The sequence below is a fragment of the Monodelphis domestica genome, chromosome 4 (assembly GCF_027887165.1).
Source record: "Monodelphis domestica isolate mMonDom1 chromosome 4, mMonDom1.pri, whole genome shotgun sequence".
NCBI classification, from domain to species: domain Eukaryota; kingdom Metazoa; phylum Chordata; class Mammalia; order Didelphimorphia; family Didelphidae; genus Monodelphis; species Monodelphis domestica.
Window position 1 is genome coordinate 47,118,344 of NC_077230.1, and position 22,041 is coordinate 47,140,384.

The 22,041-nt window shown below is 35.0% G+C and overlaps 1 protein-coding gene and 1 non-coding gene across 2 annotated transcripts in view; both read left to right on the forward strand.

Annotated features, from left to right (window-relative positions):
* POLA1 (DNA polymerase alpha 1, catalytic subunit) overlaps positions 1–22,041 on the forward strand; it is a 345,771-nt gene that overhangs the window by 42,407 nt on the left and 281,323 nt on the right. The window contains exons 23-26 of the mRNA XM_007493400.3: positions 370–469; positions 1,711–1,835; positions 6,379–6,528; positions 6,989–7,111. Coding sequence (XP_007493462.1) covers positions 370–469; positions 1,711–1,835; positions 6,379–6,528; positions 6,989–7,111 — 498 coding nt within the window. The remainder of the gene's footprint in view (positions 1–369; positions 470–1,710; positions 1,836–6,378; positions 6,529–6,988; positions 7,112–22,041) is intronic.
* LOC130454198 (small Cajal body-specific RNA 24) lies at positions 1,187–1,318 on the forward strand. The gene has a single exon (XR_008911871.1). It is a non-coding gene; the product is annotated as a small Cajal body-specific RNA 24 (non-coding RNA).

Here is a 22,041-nt window from a genome sequence, read left to right on the forward strand (position 1 = left end):
CACTGAAGTTATTAATTCCTTTATACTGATAAGGAAAAATGAGACTCAGGAAGATGAGTTTGCCCACGATCACAGAAAATACCACATTGTGAATTGGTAATCCAGACCTTCTGACTCCTATTAAAGAGCTCTTTCCACTATACATGATACTGACTCTTCATATAAGTTGTGTTTGATAGTACAAAAATTTTGTATATAAATGATCATGTAGGGTTGAAGAGGAGTAATGATGAATGGTTCTTTGTAAAGATTATGTTTGTCAAAATTTCATGGATAGACTGAGGAAGAGAGATAATTCCCAATTTTATTGTTCTTCTGTAATTCTTTATGTTACTTAGATTTTGTTTTTTTGTTGTTGTTGAATGATAGGGAGATGAAGATGAAGATATTGATGGAGACACAAATAAATCCAAAAAAGGACGAAAGAAAGCAGCCTATGCAGGTGGCTTAGTATTGGATCCCAAAGTTGGTAAGGTTTAGAAACTGAATGCAGTTATTTTGAGGATATGGAGGCTGACTACACCAAAACATTTTTGACTTTTGAAAAAAAACAACCTTTTTTCCCCTCTCAGAAAATCCTTAAACCTGTTCAGAGGAATTTTTTGGGAAAGGATAGTACTTTGAAAACCAAGATGTAGTTCCAGTCTTTTAGATTGTTACAAAAGGGTAGTATAAGAGCAATGTTGAGTACAACTCTAGAAGGAAAATTGCCTTTTTAAAAAAAATAAGTCTGTCACTATTACTTATGAGGAGAAGAAAGATACTTCTTTTGTTAGGCACATTTATACAATTGCAAGAATGGTAGATTTGGAAGCAGAGAATCTGTGTTCAAGTTATATCTCTGCTATTGACTGTCTGGTCTTGGGCAAGTCACTTAATCTCTTGGGGCCTTAGTTTTCTCATCTGGAAAATGAGAAAATTGATTCCTTCAGGTTCAGAATCTGTGATTGTATGATTCCAAGCGAATTGAGTTATGTCTTGAATTTCTCTGGGATTATAGAGTAGGCTTAATGGATCTGACTTAATCCATTTGATGATCTGCAAATAGTATTTCTTTCTACTCACCTGCCACTTTAAAAGGACCATAGAGTTAGTATGATGTTTATTAGGTACTTAAAGCTCTGCAAAGAGAGATTTTTTAAGATAAATTGATTTCATTATTCATTTTAAATATTGTTCTTATCAGTGGACATTAGTTTTATTTCAGTTTCTCCTTCATGTGGAGATTACTGATCCCAAGTGTCCTATATAAATACAGAAGCTATCTGTTCACTCTTGGAAAGTAAACAAGAGTTGGATCGTTCCACTTCTGACAAATCTCATTGAAAGTCTCCTGAATAACCTTTAAGATTATTTACAGGTAACTGTGATGCTCACTGTATTCTCTGAAGATACATTTGTGGAAAAGAAATGTTGATTGAAACTTGTATCATTGCATTTTTAATGTTATCACTTGGAGAGGAGTAAATAATTTTAAATTTTTTTGAAAAGTCAGAAATATTTTAAGATTATATCTAAGTGGATCAGTGTTGAAAAATGTTAAGGGTGCCATTGGAACTCCCAGGGAGAGGCATAGTTTCCCTCTTCCACCTCTGCCTTGCTGGTTCTTATCATACTTATTGTTTCTGATGTGGTGTTGACAGTGATCATTCATTTCTTTAGAAATTGAATGAAATTCTTATGTACTCTTCTTTTTTCCATCCCACACAGGTTTTTATGATAAATTTATTTTACTCCTGGACTTCAACAGTCTATACCCTTCCATCATCCAGGAGTTTAACATTTGTTTCACTACTGTGCAAAGAGTAGCTTCAGAGGACCAAAAAATTACAGAGGTTTGTATTGTACTAAATTGTTGCAGTTTGACTTTATGTGATGAGTTTTTTATGGGACATGTAGGTTATTCTGGTTATAAAATCTGGTTCACTAAGTTATCTATATACCATTTATTGATATATATATATATATATATAACGAGTTAGGTATATTGAGTAAATTGAGTATTGGTTTCAGGATTCACATATAATTCAAAACTGATAATACAAAAAGCATTATCTTGCTTTGATAATTAAAACCAACCCTTATAATGTTTCTTTTATGTGATCTGTATGAATATCATAGAAAGATCCGGGCCTTCTGATGTGAAATCACTATACAACCTTCATTCAGTGCTTCAGTTTCATACATTATTTATTTCCTCCATACATCTTAGAGATGACATATCCTTTCTTTTTGCCAAAGCTTATTCCTTTCTCTGTCTTTGATTTCATATCTTTCCCCCTTTGAGTACTTTGCTTTTCCATATATCTTTATTTCTCCACATCTATTGCCTCCTTTGCTTTTGTTTGCAAATGTGTTTAGGATTTCCTATTTTTTAAAAAAAATTGTACCCCTAGACTCTCCTCTTACATAAAGTTACCCTTCTATATCTTTTTTTTTCCATGTCAGAACTTCTTTTTAAAATAACTTGTATCTAATACCTCTCCTACTTTCCAGCCAGATTTATTACTCAACCCCTTATGGTTTGGTTTTCATTCATACAACTCTGTACAAACTGTTGTCTCAGTTCCCTACTGACCTCTATCAACAGTTTCAGAAGTCTTTTCTCATTTCTTATGCTCATTGAACTCTTGGCAAACTTTAACATTATTGATGACAGTCTTCTCCTGGATAATCTTTTCCTTGGCTTCTAGATAATTCTCTCCTTATTCTCTCTAAACATTCCTTTTCTTTATTGTTTGCTGGTTACTCTTTGCTATACTGTTATTCATCACTCTCCCTTCCTCTTTTGGAATTTAGGAATTATCTTTAAGAGGATTCCATCTAGTGTCATAGCACCTCAGACTTGACCTGTCTGAAATTGCTCATTTTTTTCTCCTGAGATTATTCCTTCTGAAATTCCCTTTGGTCAGTGGCAGTACCATTCATCTAGTTACCAATCTTGGAAAAGTGGTGTTACCTTGAACTTTTCTTCTTGCTCAAATCTCACATCCATAAATAGTAAAATCTTGTTGATGCTACCTCAGCAACATCTTTTCTTCAGTCTACCTTCACCTCTCCAATAACAGTGTTACATCCTTTTATCAAGGTCTCATACCTGCCTAGCCTATTCCAGTTGCTTCTTGCTTCCACTCTTTCTTTGAACCCAGTCTTTGCAGTGCTCCCTAATTGTGTTTATGTCATCTTCCTTGTGTATAGATCTGAACATGCCACTTCTCTACCCAAAACCCTTTTAAGCATCACTGTTACCTCCCTCCCTTTTAAAATAGATTTTTATTTTTACATTGATATTTCCTTCTGTATCCCTTCCTTTTTTAGAGATCCATCATTTATAACAAAGAATTTTTTTTTTAAAAAGCAAAAGAGGAAGAAGAGGAAAAACATTTAGCAAAATCAACCAGCATGGGAAATTATCTAACAATATGTATACTCTTCCACACTCATTGACTAACCAGTTCTGCAAAGGAGTGAGAGGAGGTACCTTCTCACATCTTCTTTGGGGCCAAAATTGTTCCTTGTAATTTTGCCATATTCATTTTAGTTTTATGATGGCTGTTCTTTCCACTCACATGGCCTGCATAATTGCACAAAAACCACAAGGCTTATAGAAAAAGTTGTGTTAGGAACACAGCATTCAAAAACTTAATCAATGATACCTCCCCAAAAGATAGGAACCTAATAAAAATGGTAACACAGTTTTATACACTTTAAATAGTCCAAAAATATATTAATATTAGAATAAATAGTGACTGTGGTTTCAAGCTGATAAAGCTGATGACCAAGGACAAGAAATCAACTTGAGGCGCTGCATTTTTCAGGATGCTGGAGTCAGGGCAGATGAAATTGCTCATAAGCAGACACAAAATTCATGTTATGATCAAATTGTTCTCTTATATATCATTTGTACTGAAACATTCACATTTTCCAACAAGCATAGTAGAAGTGACTATTGTTTTCTTGGCTTTGTATCAGTTCATTGAAGTGTTTCCTTGTTTTTCTGTATTATCATTTCTGAAAGCATAGTAATATTCCATTACATTTATGTATCACAGTTTGTTTAGTTATTCCTCAGTGAGTAGCCATTTTGTTTCCATATCTTTAAGACCACAAAAATTGCTGCTATAAATATTTTGGTCTATATCTATAGATAGATAGATATCTATCTAGGGAATGGGGGTGGGGATTGATCTTCTTGGGCTTTGTGCCTACCAGTGAAATCTCTGGGCCAAAGGATTAGTATACTTTATGTATATTTTAGTCAATTTATCTGTAATTCCTAATCTTTATTGCCTTCTAAATAAGACCCTGACACATTAGGCATCATTTTAATTTTCTGATATCTGGGCTTAGGAGTCTCCTTTATATATGTTGTGCTTTAGCCAAACTTGCATTGCAAATTTGGATTGCTCATTATTCCCTGTACTTCTTCTACCATGTTCCCTACACTTGAGAATGCTTTCTCCACCCCCATTTCAGCCTGTTGAAATCCTGCCCATCTGTTAAAACCGAGATCAAATGCCATCTCTTCATGAAGACTCTCCCCCACCCCCAGGTCTCTTCTCAGACCCCATATGTAATAACCCATTGTGGATATTTTATTGTTTGTTTATGCCCACATGTCATTTCATTTTATATTGTTGTTCAGTCATGTTCAACTCTTTGTGACCCTTTTTGGGGTTTTCTTGGCAGAGATACTGGAGGGGTTTGCCATTTCTTCTCCAGCTCATGTTGTCAGATGAGGAAACAGGCAAAGAGGGTTAAGTGAGCTTCCCACAGTCTCCCAGCTAGTTAGTATTAGTTAGTGGAGGCCAGATTTGACCCCAGGAAGAGTCCACCATGCCACCTAGCTTCCCTTTCATGTCATAATTAATTAATTATTTTTTGTATTTGACTATTAGATTGTGTTTGATCTAGGAACTTATTTTAGTTAAATTTTGTTTTTAAGACTTTCTTATATCTCCCAGGGCTAGTTATGTCAGTTTTCTGGTTTGGATTATTTAAAATAGTAGTTTACTATATATGTAGCTTACTTAGACAGTTGATGTAAAAGAATCAGGGTTTATTATGAGACTTTTCTTTATAGATTTTCTGATCCTCACTGCTATTTTGGAAAATGACAAGGCCCTTGTGAATAGTACAAAGATTATTCATGTGTATGTAGTTTATCTTTCCTGAGTTCTCTACCTCTCATTTAGCTTATATTTGACATCCTTTAAGCCAGAAGGTTTATTTTTAATGCTGAGCTTTTGAAAGGGCAGATGTGCCCTTTCTCTATTGTACTGTGCAGTTAGTAAAATTAATGCAGGATGCAGAAAAACACTAATGATTTCCTTGCTATAGATGTTAATATGACTGACTCCTGTTCACATTTCTTAAATTTTGCTTTTCTAATGATTACAGAGTACTTTACAAATATAAAATACTATGTGGAAGCTAAGGAATGCTTTAAAAAAAAAGAATTGTCATGACCTACCATATGTATACACATTCTCAATTTGGCATTTAGTTGGACTTTTACCCTAAACACTACAATAGTAAGTCCAGTTCTGAGTATTTTTCAATTCTGTAATCTGTGTGGAATGGCAAATGATCTAAAAGAGGAGTTCTTAACTTTTTGTGTGTCTTAAACCTTCTTGGCAGTCTCTTGAAACCTACAGACTCGTCAGAATAATTTTTAAATGTATAGAATAAATAGAATTATAAAAGAAATCAAGTTTATTCAAGTATAGTTATCAAAACTATATATTTTAAAGTTCACAGACCCTAGGTTAAGACCCCACCCATATCTTTAATAGTAAATTTTGAACATTTAATTTCAAAGCTCTTGTGACAACTGATTTTAAAAAGGAAGCTTAGAAAAGTGGGTAAGATTTTCATGTTGACAAGGAGAGCTTGGCTAACAGATTTCTTTGTTTCACTAGGTTCAGAAATCATCAGGTTCTAATTGAGCCATGGTTTACCTTTAAATTGTAGGATAACTCTAGGGAAAAATGAGCTGCTACCAGATGAGGATCAGAGAGTAAGTTGGAACAGAAGACGGTGAAAAGTTTCCATAGTTGCAGGTTTTGCAAAGTATCTGAGTCCAGCTTTGTAATGTCTACCTAGATGACCTTTGTTTTTTCTTAAGGGATTTTGACATCTAGTTTGAAAAGAGTGACTTTTTTTCTCCCTCAAAGGGTCTCCAGTTTTCTTAGTCTCTCTGGCTTTATGTCAGTCATTTTATCTCTTTATAACATGAAATAGACAGCAATCATGGAATAAATATTTAATTAAAAAATTCAAATGCTCTTAGCGAATATCTCTAGACAATATTACCAAAAAGAGTTGTTTTTTTTTTAAGATAATGACTTTTAAAAATATGCATGTATTATTTGGCAGGATGAAGAACAAGAAGATATTCCTGATTTGCCAGATCCAGATTTAGAAATGGGAATTTTACCCAAAGAAATCAGGAAACTGGTTGAGAGGAGAAAACAAGTCAAACAACTCATGAAACAGCAAGACTTAAATCCAGACCTTGTTCTGCAGGTACTCCTTTTCATAAAGAAATGTCTTCAGCAACTGCTCAGCTTAGCTTATTATGGAACTATAGTGGTTTTAAGTCTAATGGTATTTTGATTCTTCATAGACTTGGTATATATGATGAAGTTGCCTAATGAGAAAATTAGATGCAAGAGTGAGCAGACAGATTCTGGTTTCTTTAGAAAAGTGAGGTCCATTGGCTAAGCTTGCTACTAGGTGTCTGGGATTCTGTTGAACTTTGTAATTGATGATGCATCTAGAAGCTGTGGGAATTAAGTGATTGAAAATGTTAAAAGTTTTGTATAGGTGTGTTGGAGAGTGAAGGAGATGTCCGCCCACACACCCGACCCTTTCTTGGGGGGGAGGTGATGAAAGAAACGAGCTAACATAGTTGTTTTGTGTTTGTGAATATTATATATCAACTATTTCTGATTTCCATCTTTTTGGCCATGTTGCAACCTTGCAGTACGACATTAGACAGAAGGCTTTGAAGCTCACGGCAAACAGTATGTATGGCTGTCTTGGATTTTCCTACAGCAGATTTTATGCCAAACCATTGGCTGCTTTGGTGACATATAAAGGAAGGGAGGTAAGTAGTAGAATCTTGAGTACTTTGAAAACAGGAATATTTTTAACCGTTCTCCTTGTGGTCAAATGTGAGAGCAGTCTTCTTACTTGTTTTATAATCTAATTGAATTGGGCAGCTTCAAGTGCTCCTTCTTATCCTTTGAGATTTTAAGTTGGTTTGTAATGGGAGTAAGAAAATATATGGAGTTATCATTGGATGTCAGACACTTAAGAGATTTAGGATAGGCATTTATTGAAGTATCAGCACTCATACTCTCATTAATTTCCACAAAATGCTTAAGGGTTTTAGTTATAGCTTTTAAAAAGAAAATCTTAAATTATTGTTGGCTTACATTAATTCAGTCTTTAGAAATAGTGTTCTTTCCTCTCAGTTCTAGACAGCCATTCTGTCTTGTTTGGGCAGGATTGGGTGGAATGCTTATCTGAAGATATAGGCATTTCCTTTAAGGACATGATGGAAGTGGGTGTTTTAGAGGCTTTTGGAAGGAGGAGAGGATAATTTTGGTTTCTTACATTAAGTTTTCTTTAAAATTATTCAGATTTTATTTCTGTGCATGCATCCAGCAGCTCCTGATGGAATACCATCTTATTTTTGTATTTAGGAAATGCACTCACTATGCCCCAACTGGGTGATAATACATAGGTTGACTATTGAGATCGGATCAAGGTTACTCTTAAGTTTCTCATGAGAGGCAATAGTTGACAATTTACTCCCTTGGAGAGTGCCTCTTGCTGTTGGGAAATCCCTGTAGTTACATTTTCATCATTGGCTCAGAAACCTGCAAGCTGAACAGGGCACTGTGGGTAATGATAACCCCAAATCTGACCAGTGTTTTCCCTCCCCCAAAATCTATTATGTTTTAAGGACTACATTTCTAATCGAGTTGGATTTAATAGGCAGGTTAAACTCAATTTTCATTTCTCCTAGAAAATAGAATAAAACCAAAACTCAAATTATTAAAAAATATATATATTTTACCCTTTTCTTCGTCCTGCCTCCCCTCTTGAAAATTAGTCCAGTAAAGAGGCATCTAGAATGTCTTCATTCCTAACCATTGTGTGTCCTATTCCTGTGAGTTCTGGCTTCCCTTTTACCTGGGATTACTATACCCACCTCATCAACTGTGAGCAGAAGCCTGTGTAGACTGTAGTTGTGGTCATTGAGAAATGCTAATTATACAACTTAGCCCTGTAAATTTGGCCATAGGAAAGAGTATTATTTAAAAGCTCATATAAGAAATATTAACTCAATGTAATCCAATTATATTTTTTGGTGATTTGATAAAAGAATTATAAGCCAAAAAGATTCACCATGATAATTTCTGCTGTTGGTTTTAGTAATGTTAAGTAATAATATCAGACTGCTGATTAGAGGTTTGTGACTTGGAAATCCTCTTAGGTTGTCATTAAAGCAGCACAGAAAAGTAGAAACTCAAGCCACTTTGCATAAGGTTTGGCTATAATAGGTTTTAATAAAACACACTTTCTCTAAAGATATATATTCTTGAACAATATTTTGATTTGAAGGACAAAGAAATTTTTTTTTAAACTTACCTTCTGTCTTGGATTGATTCCAAGGTAGTAGTGGAGGCAAATTTGAACCCAGGACCTCCCATCTTTAGGCCTTGCTCACAATCTATTGCAAAGAAGTTTCTAAACCTAAAAGCAATTATAGCATGAATTATTTTATGGTTTACCTGAAAATAAATTGGGAGAACATATTTTAGTAAGTCAGAATACCAAAATGACACATTAGAGTATAGAGTTTGCATTAAAACACAACTTGACATTTACTCTGGGGAGGGCTAGAAATTTATCTTCTTTTCACTACTTCTGAGGCTTTTTTTATACATGCTCATTAATTTTATTAGAAAGATGTAGGTTTGGATTTAATGACCCAATAATTTCTGTAATCAAGTATGTTGTGGGCTTAGTGGAGACTGCATAATTTCTAATTGTCCTTTTAAAGGCATCATTATATTATGTGGGGTTGATGGTTTGTCATACGGACATCAACATTATCTCTTTATAGGTATCATCTGGCTTTCACCTTATTTTATTTATAATTTTGGTCTTTAAATAGTGAAGAAGCTAGTGTGGCTTGGGGAAAGGTGTATGTTCTTTAAGAGCAAAAAGATTGGTGTTCCCAGTGAGACAAAAGGAAATCTTAAAAAAAAAAATTAAAATCTATTTAGGCACACAAACATAGCAAGTTATGTATCTCTTCTCTTCTCCTAGAGAATGAGTGGGTCTATACACCCATACTTTCCACAGTTTAGCTTTCCTTCACTTAAACATTCTTGTGTGATTAATGCAAACCATCAATAGTGAAGTGACTGGGGTAGTAATTGAAGTTCTTGTTCACTAGATGGCGATAGATACCTTGTGATCATTAATCAATTAAGGTTTTTATTTTGTGAACAATAGTGACCTCCACTAATAGTCAGTTGGCTTTCAGATATTTTTATTAAAAATCTTTTTAATGTAATAAAGACAATGACTAAAACTAGTCTGAAAAATTTTGGTCTTGAATATTAAATAGTAATGGGAACCTAAGGACTGAAATAGTTTCTGACTTTGGAAGACTTAAAATCATTATTTACAAGTTATATTGGGGCAAAAGCAATGATTTTAATTTTATTGTGAACTTTTTTTTCTCTTTTCAAGCTAACTCACACTTTAAATAGGTTTCATAAATACAAAATTGCTCTCATTAGAACGATTCCTTGACTCATTTATTTAGGATGAGCAATCTAATTAGAAACTTCTGAAGAGTAATAAATTACTTAGGTGAAAAACTTTGGAACTTTAATGTCACATTTATATATATGTGTCCATTGTTTTGGCACCAAGAAATTTTACTATACAATTGATCATGCATTCATGAAAGTTTTTTAATTTATCATTAGTATTTTGACGTAGAGCAGAAGTTCTTAATAGATATATGAATTTTGTTTTAAAAAATTATTAACTGTATTCTAATATTATTGGTTTCCTTTGTAACTTTTTGGTTTGTTTTATATATTTAAAAACACTTGAGAAAAGGATCTATGGGTTTCCCCAGTCCATAACAGAAGAAAGGTTAAAAGCCCTTAACTTAGAGGAATCAATAATCAATAGAGCTGCAAGCCTTTTTTGGGGAGTAGAATGTGGAGAGGGAAGATGACAGGGACATGATCTATAGTCTATTTTATTTATTAACTTAGAAAAATATTGATTCTTGAACTGGATATCTGATTCTTAACACTATTCTTGTAGTCAAAAAATATATTATAATGTTCCAAGTATAAAGGTATTCTGAAGCCTACTGATTGCATTTCTGAAATTTGCATTTTGCTTGCACTTGCCTGAAATAAGTCTTTGCCAGCCTCTTTGCCGGTCTAGTTCTTGATTGTGTGCCTTTGTGCTCCAAGTCATACAGTAATGCAAGTAGAAACAATGCCCAGCTCATTGCATGTAAAAATACTTGAAGAAGGGCAGAGCCTCTTTAAGTATTTCTTGGATGTATTAAAATAATTTGAAACAACCACCAGTAACAGGTGGTTCTGACCACTGTTGTTGACTGGTTTAAAAAAAAAAAGTTAGTGTTGGAGAAAAGCAACTTTTTTACTATATATGGTAGCTGTGTGGTATCTTAGAAAAAGCTGAGGGCATAGAGGTCAGAAGACCTGGAATTGAATCCATTATTACTTCTCTGAACCTTAGTTTCTTTGTCAGTAAAATCCTGATAATAATACAGAGTATTGTAATAGATAAAGGAGTTAGGAGGCCTCTCTTTAACACATTCCAATTATATGACTTTGGGCAGTGATGAAATCTGGGCCTGGAGAGACCCAAGCTGACTAATTCCCAAGGTTGTTGTGAATGAAGAAAGTGCTTACCAAGTTAGAAAATACTAGATGTATAAGTAGAAATTTTTACTGTTGGTGTATAATAAATAGAGTAGAAATTCCCATTTTCCCCCCCAATTTGAATTAGTTTATTTAGTCAATTTAGAACATTTTTCCTTGGTTAAAATAATCACATTATTTCCCTCCCTCCCATTCACCCATCCTTCCTGCAGGCAACACACAATTTCATTGGGGATTACTTGTGTCCTTGATCAGAACCTATTTCCGTGTTGTTGTATGCATTAGGATGTTCATTTAGAGTCCACATCACCAACCATATCCCTTCAATCCATGTATTCAAGCAGTTGTTTTCCTTCAGTGTTTTTACTCCCACAATGTTTCCTCTGAATATGGATTGTGGTTTTTCTTGTAGATTCCTCCAAGTTGTTCAGGGACATTGCATTGCTACTAATGGAGAAGTCCATTACATTCGATTGTACCACAGTGTGTCAGTCTCTGTGTACAATGTTTTCCTGGTTGTGCTCCTCTCGCTCTGAATCACTTCCTGGAGGTTGTTCCAGTCCCCATGGAATTCCTCCACTTTATTATTCCTTTGAGCACAATAGTATTCCATCATCAACATATACCACAATTTGTTCAGCCATTCCTCAATTGAAGGGCATCCCCTCATTTTCCAGTTTTTTGACACCACAAAAGAGCATAGCTATGAATAATTTTGTACAAGTCTTTTTCCTTATCTCTTTGGGATACAAACCCAGCAGTGCTATGGCTGGATCAAAGGACAGCCAGTCTTTTAGTGCCCTTTGGGCATAGTTTCAAATAGCCCTCCAGAATGGTTGGATCAATTTACAATTCCACCAGCAATAAATTAATGTCCCAACTTTGCCACGTCTCCCTCCAGCATTCATTACTTCCCTTTGCTGTCATGTTAGCCAGTCTGCTAGATGTGAGGTTATACCTCAGAGTTGTTTTGATTTGCATTTCTCTGATTATAAGAGATTTAGAGCACTTTTTCATGTGATTATTAATAGTTTTGGTTTCTTTAGCTGAAAATTGCCTATTCATGTCCCTTGCCCAATTATCAATTGGAGAATGGCTTGATTTTTTGTACAATTGATTTAGCTCTTTATAAATTTGAGTAATTAGACCTTTGTCAGAGGTTTTTGTTTTGAAGATTATTTCCCAATTTGTTGGCTTCCCTTCTAATTTTGGTTGCATTAGTTTTGTTTGTACAAAAACTTTTAAATTTGATGTAATCAAAATTATTGATTTTACATTTTGAGATTTTTTTTTTCTAGCTCTTGTTTGGTTTTAAAGTCTTTCCATTCCCAAAGATTTGACAAGTATACTATTCTTTGTTCACCTAATTTGCTTATAGTTTCCTTCTTTATATTCAGGTCATTCACATTCTAAGTTTATCTTTGTGTAGGGTGTGAGATGTTGATCCAAACCTAATCTCTCCCATATTATCTTCCAATTTTCCCAGTAGTTTTTTATCAAATAGTGGGTTTTGGTCCCCAAAAGTGGGATCTTTGGGCTTATCATAGACTGTCTTACTGAGGTCATTTACCCCAAGTCTATTCCACTGATTCTCCTTTCTGTCTCTTAGCCAGTACCAAATTATTTTGATGACCACTGCTTTATAGTAAAGTTTGAGATCTGGGACTGCAAGTCCTCCTTCCTTTGCATTTTTTTTCATGATTTCCCTGGATATCCTTGACCTTTTGTTCTTCCAAATGAATTTTGTTACAGTTTTTTTTTCCTAATTCAGTAAAAAAGTTTTTTGGTAGATCAATGGGTATGGCACTAAATAAGTAAATTAATTTGGCCAGGATTGTCATTTTTATTATGTTAGCTCATCCCACCCATGAGCAGTCAATGTTTTTCCAATTGTTTAGATCTAGTTTTAATTGTGTGGAGAGTGTTTTGTAGTTGTGTTCATAGTTCCTGTGTTTGTCTTGGCAAAGACAATTTTATTTATTTTATATTGTCTAAGGTGATTTTGAATGGGATTTCTCTTTCTATTTCCTGCTGCTGTGATGTGTTGGAGATATATAGAAATGCTGATGACTTATGTGGGTTTATTTTGTATCCTGCAACTTTGCTAAAGTTGTTGATTATTTCCATTAGCTTTTTAGTTGATTCTCTAGGATTCTTTAAGTAGACCATCATATCATTTGCAAAGAGTGATAGCTTGGTCTCCTCATTGCCTGTTTTAATGCCTTCAATTTCTTTTTCTTCTCTAATTGCAACTGCTAGTGTTTCTAGTACAATGTGAAATAATAGAGGTGATAATCGGCACCCTTGTTTCACTCCTGATCTTATTGGGAAGGATTCTAGTTTATCCCCATTGCAGATGATGTTGGCTGATGGTTTTAAATATATACTATTTATTATTTTTAGGAAAGGCTCTTCTATTCCTATACTTTCTAGAGTTTTCAATAGGAATGAGTGTTGTATTTTATCAAAGGCTTTTTCTGCATCTATTGAGATAATCCTGTGATTTTTGTCGGTTTGCTTGTTAATATGGTCAATTATGTGGATGGTTTTCCTAATATTGAACCATCCTTGCATTCCTGGTATGAATCCTACCTGGTCATAGTGAATAACACTTGTGATGAATTGCTGGAGTCTTTTTTTCTAGCATCCTATTTAAGGAGATTGGTCTGTAGTTTTCTTTCTCTGTTTTTGACCTGCCTAGCTTTGGGATCAGTACCATATTTGTGTCATAAAAGGAATTTGGTAGAACTCCTTCTTTGCTTATTCTGTCAAATAGTTAGTATAACATTGGGATTAGTTGTTCTTTGAATGTTTGATAGAATTCATTTGTGAATCCATCTGGACCTGGGGATTTTTTCTTAGGCAGTTCTTTGATGCCTTGTTCAATTTCTTTTTCTGATATGGGGTTGTTTAGGTAATCTATTTCTTCCTCTGTTAGTCTAGGCAATTTATATTTTTGTAACTATTCATCCATATCACCTAGATTGCCATATTTGTTGCCATATAATTGGGCATAATAGTTTTTAATGATTGCTTTAATTTCCTCTTCATTAGAGGTGAGGTCTCCCTTTTCATCTTGGATACTGTCAATTTGGTTTTCTTCTTTCCTTTTTTTAATTACACTGGCCAGTACTTTGCCTATTATATTTGATTTTTCAAAGTACCAGCTTCTCGTCTTATTTATTAAATCAATAGTTCTTTGAATTTCAATTTTATTAATTTCTCCTTTGAGTTTTAGGATCTCTAATTTAGTCTTCATCTGAGGGTTTTTAATTTGTTCACTTTCTAGTTTTTTAATTTGCTTTCCCAATTCATAGACCTCTGCCCTCTCTAATTTGTTAATATATGAACTCAAGGATATAAATTTTCCATTGAGTACTGCTTTGGCTGTATTCCATAGGTTCTGAAAGGATGTCTCATCGTTGTCATTTTCTTCACTGAAGTTATTAATTTTTTCTATGATTTGTTCTTTAACTGGTTTTGGAGAATCATATTGTTTAATTTCCAATTAATTTTTGATTTACCTCTCCATGTATCCTTACTAATTATTATTTTCATTTCATTGTGATCTGAGAAGGTTGCATTTATTATTTCTGCTCTTTTGCACTTGTTTGCAATGTTTTTATGCCCTAATACATAGTCAGGTTTTGTGAATGTACCATGTGCTGCTGAAAAGAAGGTATATTCCCTTTTGTTCCTATTTATTTTTCTCCACATATCTACTAACTCTAATTTTTCTAAGATTTCATTCATTTCTCATACCTCTTTCTTATTTATTTTTTGGTTTGATTTATCTAGTTTGGATAGAGGAAGGTTCAGGTCTCCTACTAGTATAGTTTTTCTATCAATTTCATCCTTGAGCTCCATTAGTTTCTCCTTTAGAAATTTGGATGCTATGCCATTTGGTACATACATGTTGAGTACTGATATTTCCTCATTTTGTATACTGCCTTTCATCAGGATGTAATTACCTTCCCTAACTCTTTTAACTAGATTTAGTCTTACTTTAGCATTGTCAGATCTGATTGTGACTCCTGTCTTTTCATCAGTTGATGCCAAATAGAGTTGGCTCTTCACGCTATGCGTATCTACCTTCCTCATGTGTGTTTCTTGTAGACAGAATATGGTATGGTTTTGGATTCTATTCCACTATGCTATTCGCTTGCATTTTATGGGTGATTTCATTCCATTCTCATTCAAAGTTATGATTACTGGCTGTGTATTTCCCAGCATTTTGATTTCTACTCCTGGTCCTGCCTTTTCTTCTTTCACTATTTTCTTCTATAGCAATGTTTGTTTTTAATTATTCCCCCAGTTTTCTCCCTTATTTTACTTTCCTTTCTACCCCCCTCCCTTCTTATGCCCTCCCTTATTTTCCCTGCAGTCTTTCTAAAACTACCCCCTACCCTCTCCCTCCCTTGAACTGCTTCTTTCCCCACCAGTTCATTTGTTACCCTTCTACTCCCCTCTAGGGCCCAAACTCTCTGTGCCAATAGATTGGATTGGTCTTCCCCGTTTGGGTCAATTTCAATGCAGGTTAAGAGTTGAGTATTTCCTATCTCCAACCTCTTTACCCTTCCAGTGTCAATACACTGTTCTCCCCCCTCCCACCATGAGGTTCTTTGTGACATATAAATTTACCCCCTTTTATTTCTTTTCCTATTTCTTTTAGTATAACCTCTTTTTTAGCTCTAGTTATACACACACACACACACACACACACACACACACACACAGTAAAAACAGGATTTGAACCCTGGACTTCAATTCCCAGAAGTCTTTGGTAGCTCCCAGAATTCACTATAATCCCACCTCAATTTCCACCTGGGCCAAGAACAGAAATTGTATTTAAGCTGAGTCTCTACCTACTTCAGGTCTCTCTGCTTCCTCTTCTAGGGACACGCGTCTCCCAAGATGTAGTGAGTGAAATTGAATGGGTATTTCGACCCTCCTAGGCACGTGCTTTCTTATTTTGTATTTTCTTTATTTTTTAATCTTTAGTAAACCTCATAAAAATATAATACTTTTAGCAGAGAAAACTAATTTTAATCTTAACACACACATGTATATGCATTTATGCATACATATATCTATATATCTATTTGTCTTGTCATTTCATCCTATTCAGTTTGTCACTATTCCCTCTAATTGTAATTCTTCTAGCTATTGAAATAGAGAATGGAAACTGATGCAATGACCACTGTATTCTGTCCAGGTGATAATAACAATTTTTAAGAGTTACCAATGACCTCTTTTCTTATAGGGATACATATCATTTTAACTTATAAGGTCTCTTTTTTAAAAAGGATTTTTTTTGTTTTGTTTTGTTTTGTTTTTCTTTTTTCACTCTTTTTAACTAACCTTTTGATGATTCTCTTGAGTTTTGTGATTGGGCATCAGATTTTCTGTTCAGTTCTGGTCTTTTCTTTACAAATACTTGGAATTCTTCTATTTTGTTGAATGACCATACTTTCCCCTGTAAGAATATAGTCAGTTTTGGTGGGTAGTTGATTCTTGGTTATTGACCTAGTTCTCTTGCTTTCTGGAATATTATATTCCATGCCTTTCGGTCCTTCAGTGTGGATGCAGCCAGATCCTGTGTTATCCTTACTGTGGTTCCATGGTATCTGAATGAGTTCTTCTTAGCATCTTTTCTTTTGTCTGATAGTTCTTGAATTTGGCTATCACATTCCTGGGTGTTGTCAGTTAGGGATTAAGTATAGGAGGTGATCTGTGGATTCTTTAATCTTTAAATCTCCACTTTTCCCTCTTGTTCTAGAATATTGGGTTAGTTTTCTTGAATAATTTCTTGAATAATTCTTGAATAATTTCCTGTAGTATTACGTCTAGGCATTTTCTTTTGGCATGGTCTGGTAGACCAATGATTCTTAGATTGTCTCTCTTGGAACGATTTTCTAAATCCTCTGTTTTGTGAATGAGATGCTTTATATTTTCCTGAATTTTTTCATTCTTTTGGTTTTGTTTTATAGTGTCCTGCTGCCTTTTGAGGTCACTTAATTCTTGTTGTATTCTGGTTCTTAAAGATTGGATTTCATCTCTGGCTTTTTGGTCACCCTTCTCCTTCTGGTCTGATTTTTCTTTGGAGGTCATCTTTCATTCTCTTTACCTCATCTCTCATCTCCTTTGCCTCATCTTTCATTTTCTTTGCCTCATCTTTCATCTCCTTTGCTTCATTTTCAATCTGGTTAATTTTGGCTTTCAAGACACTATTTTCTGTTTCCAGATGATTTATCTTAGTTTTTAAATTCTTTTTTGCAATTGTCTTCAGCCTCTTAATTTTGTTTTGAATTGCATTTTGAGTTCTTCCAAAGCCTGTATCCAATTCGCTGGAATTTCTTTTAATTGCTTGATTCCTCCTCTGTTTCATTTGCTCTTTGTTCGTTGCCTGTACAGAATCTGTCAATTGTAATTTCTTTCTTCTTTTTCTGTCGTTTGCTTATATTTACCACTTCTTTACTCCCTGTATTTGTCTGTGTTCTTGCTCCTCTCATTTTTTTGGTTTTGGGGCTTTCTGTCAGTCTTCCCTCTTGGAGCTTTGTCAAGTCTCTCAGTGCAGTTTGTGGGGGAGGGGTGTTGGAGCTTGGGCTTCCCTAACCCCTGAAGATTTTTGATGGGATTAAGTTCAGCTGGGTTGGGCTGGATGTGCTCTGAGGATGGCTGGAGCAATATGGAGGCTCTCCACCTCTCTGACCAGGCTGGCTGCTCTGCGCTCCCTCTCCAGCTCCTTCCCTGGCGCCTGTGTTCGAAGCTCTGAGCCTGGCACAGCCCTGCCCACAAAGTACACCCTCCAGACCAGTGCCTTTGCCTTCCCAGAGGTTTGCGCTGCCACTGGAGGCTTAGAGCTCTAGGTTGGGGGGGATGGGAGGATCCTGGGACCTTCCTTCTGCCTTCCCCTTAAAACCAAGTGTTCTCAGATTCTGGCTTTGGGGGGGGGGTGTACCTTTTTAATTGAGTCCAGCAGGAGGTTTCCTTGGCGCTGTCTTGTTGTTAGGTTTGATTTTCAGTCCCCTAGGAGCATTCAGTTCGTTATTGGTAAGAAAGGGTTTTCAGAGGTCTGAACTTTTGCTGCTTCTACGCCGCCATCTTGACTCCGCCTCCCAGAAATTCCCATTTTGAAATATCTTAGTACTCTGGGATTAATTCAGGAAAATATTTTAAATTCTTTTCTCACTGTTGCTGAGGTAATATGGTACATGCCTGGTATGACTTTCTTAGAGTCTTGACTTTTTAAGATTTTTTAGCTCTTCTTTGCTCTTTTGTATTCATCAACACCTATCTCTCTCTCTATTAAAAAACCCAATTGTAGTTGGCTAGATAAATTCTGAAAAATCTAGGTTATTTTTATACCATTTTTAATAGTTGGAGATTGACAAAACTTTTTTGTCTTTTGTTTTCATCTTGGTGCTATGCAAAAGTTTACCTTAAAATAAATTGTTATCTTAAATTTTAGTCTCCAACTTCAGTTGAATATGGAGATCATTGTAAATATTCAGCTTCCGTTGCTTTTATAAAATAATTCTGAGGCTGCACCCTTACTGTGAACTTCTGGCCTGTCTGTGACTCCCATTTATGTGTGGCTTTCTTGGATAAAATTGAATGTGAGGGTAGTGAATTTATGTAAATTAATTCTTCTAAGAAATGCCTGTGATACAAATGGTTGGTTTTTGTCCAGAGATGGTGATGATGATAGTAGTAAGAAGTATATCTTGGATGCACAGATGAAGTTGTCATTGGTCTAGGAGAATTAATTGGAAGCATTAAATGGTAAGCTGTTTCATTTTTATCATGCACTGTGCATGCACATCAGGCACTGTGACTGGATTCCGGAAGACCTGAATTCAAATGTAGCCTCATAATTATGCTTGCTGTGTGACTTTGGTAAGTCATTTAACTTCAGTTTGCTTATCTGTAAAATGGGGATACTAGTACCCATCTGCTAGAATTGTGATGATATAATGAAATAATATTTGATAAGATAATGGTTGTAAATGAGATAATAATTGTAAAGCAAGTAGCACAGTGCCTGGCACATAGTAAGTGCTACATGGATATTAGTTAGCTATTTTGTTGTTTTTATTGGTGGTGTTAGAGAGATCAAAGATTTTCTTTAGTTAGAAGCATAAAAATATTCACATGCATAAAATGTGCTACATCCTGATGACTTCTAACAATTGACATTAGCATGAGTCTATAGTTTAAAAAAATCACTGATTTTGATCAAAATCATGAGCTTTTCTTTTTTAAGCTGAATGAATCCTTTTGAAATAATTAGCTTCAAACCCATAGAAAGACTTGAAAGCTGATGTTTCTGACGAATGGTCATAGATTCTTAAGTGGTGGAGCTAGGATTTAAATACTCAGCTTTTGATTCCAGAGCGGTGATTGTTTGCATTGAAGTGTTAACAGGAAAGGCCACTGTAAATAATCCAAGTTTGTCATTACAGAATATTTTTTAAAAAGACAGTTTTATTTTGAGTATCTAGGTTTCCTTTTTCTGTTTTAAAGTAATGACTTCGCTTATTTCTAAATATTCTATGATTGATACTTCATATTCATTCAGGTTTGGAAAATGATTATTGATACTAGCAGTGGATGTAATAGACCTGCTTTTGGGAAGCAATTTGTAAACATCACATTTAATATATCACTTTTTGCAAAAAATTTATTTAATGTCATTCTTAATAAAATAAAGAAAATATAATGTAAATCTTCAAATTCTTATAATTTTAATGTTAGAATTGTAAACAAAACAATTTGTCCTCTTTGTTCTCTATGTGCATTGTTTATTTAATTTGTTGACATAAGTATTTACTCTTGTTCCTTTAATGAATTTTGTGATTCTACCCTCAGTAAGGTTTCAGTGACTTTTATCTTTGACAGTATAGGCATTCTATATTTTACAAAAATTATTCAAAGAGAGTTTTAATCTTTAAGTCATTTTCAACTAAAAGACTGTTAGAGCAATAAAAAAAAAAAGAAACTTTGAAACTTTCTAGAACCTATTGTATGCCAAGCTTTCCTGTTTTCCTTTCTTCCTTTCTACCTTACTCTGTGTGTGTGTGTGTGTGTGTGTATGTGTGTGTGATTGGAAAATGGATATTTTCCTCTTGGAATACCATATGTTAACTTAGGCTATTGGGAACAGAGCAGAGCATGGTAAAGTGAACCCTGACAGATTGACATCGTGTCAGAGTTATTGAGCCCCGTCGTAGTAGATCAAGTTTTATCAGCATACTTCTATTTTATATTAATTGAATCCTAGAAAACTTCTTTCTCCCAACCCCTTAGTAGGAACAAGTGACTTTCTGTTAAACCAGAGTTCATTCTGTTTTCAGTTAGTATGTGTATGAAAATTATACATAAATGCACTTTGGTGTGTGTTTCTTTTTCACAAGCAACGTGTTATTTGACAGGTGTTCTAAAGCTTCTCACTTTGGCAATGATCCAAGATGACTGAGCAATGATTTAGAAACTGCCCTTCCTTCCTTGTTAAGATATTGGGGGTGGGAGGAGTGAGGAGTGTGAAGTTATTAACTACTATTCACTAGTAGGCAGGTTGCAGGAAAATCAGAATGAGAGCTAATTGCCTGAAACTTCAGACTATATGTATTTCTGTCTGATAGCTCTCTTGAGGAAGGCAGAAAATCACATTGCCTCTCCTTCTCACCCCCTCCCCCCATTTCTTTTATGCTTTTACAGGTTGTATTGTCAGGAAGTAACAAAACATTGACTTCTGAATTGTCCTAAAGTACATTTGATTTGAAGGAATTGAATCAGAATGCTATAATTGTGCTTAATTAATCCAACCAATTTACAAGTAATTTAATAGATTTTGTATGTATGTATAGTGGTTTTTATCTTTTTCTTTTTTATGAAGTTGTAGGAGATAGCCATCTTGAAGATGATTTGGGGGTGAGTTTGGATACCTACAGAAGAATCATATCCTATCTTTTTTTAAACTCAGATAATTTCTATTTGCTGTAGTAATGACCTGTAATTGTGTATGTTTCCTGTATACAGAGCTGATTTTGAGTGAGGAAGACCTGAGTTTAAGAACCACCTATGACAAATGTGATTTTTGCGAAAGACACTTAACCTTTTAGTTCTCCAGACATCTTTTTCTCTCTCTTACTAAAAGTTGTAGAAGTTTGCCATCTGCATTCATAGGGGGACTTTACTCTCTTGAAGTTTCCTACCCTAGAGGTTTGTACCCATATAGAAAAGACAGTTATATGAATGAAATAAACCAAAGGGCTCTTTTATGTTGTGGTTCTTACAAATAACAAACTCTTGGCTGGCAATGGTTTTGTTTTGCTTTCATACAAAAGGTTGTCCAATTGATTCTCAATTCCCATCTCATTTGTCATTCTGCATTGTTAATGCACAAGATTATTGAGTTGGTAGGACTGAACCCTTTTCCTTGCTTATCTGCTCCGAATGTTCCATGCTCATCCAGAGCAGATAAGCAAGGAAAAGGGCATAAGTATTATGAAAAGCTCAGGAATTCAACAACAATGACAAATGAGATGTGACAATGAACTCCGAAAAGACCCCCACAGTGGATGAGAGCTATGGTCCATCAATGCTTGACCAATTAAGATAACAGGACTAGTAATGGATTACAACTGGTTGAACCGGACAAGGCTTTGGTCAGCTAAGTTTTGTTCTAGAGTGAGAGAACTGTGAATTCGGAAAGCACATTAGGACAGTCGCAGAAAAGCAAGTCCTACTGAAAGGATGATCGATCTGGTCTCTTGAAAGGATTCCGTAAAGGAAATACAGTTCACTTGGGAACACTCTGTGGTCCTTTTGTTTTTCAGGTGGTGCTGGCCTAGCAGACTATCTGCACGGCAGCCCTCTGCCATACTTTAGGCTCTATCAGTCGATCTTGTTCTTATGATTCAGTTATCTCTTCTGCCGGCTCCTTTAGCTGTATTAGTCTCATGACCTGAGTTGTACGGCTAAACCTCTCCTTGGTCCTTTACTCTGCAGAGGCTTCCATGCAGCCTAGTGGAGAGGAGGTCTAAGTCAAGACTCTGCAGTGAGGTATAGTATTTCT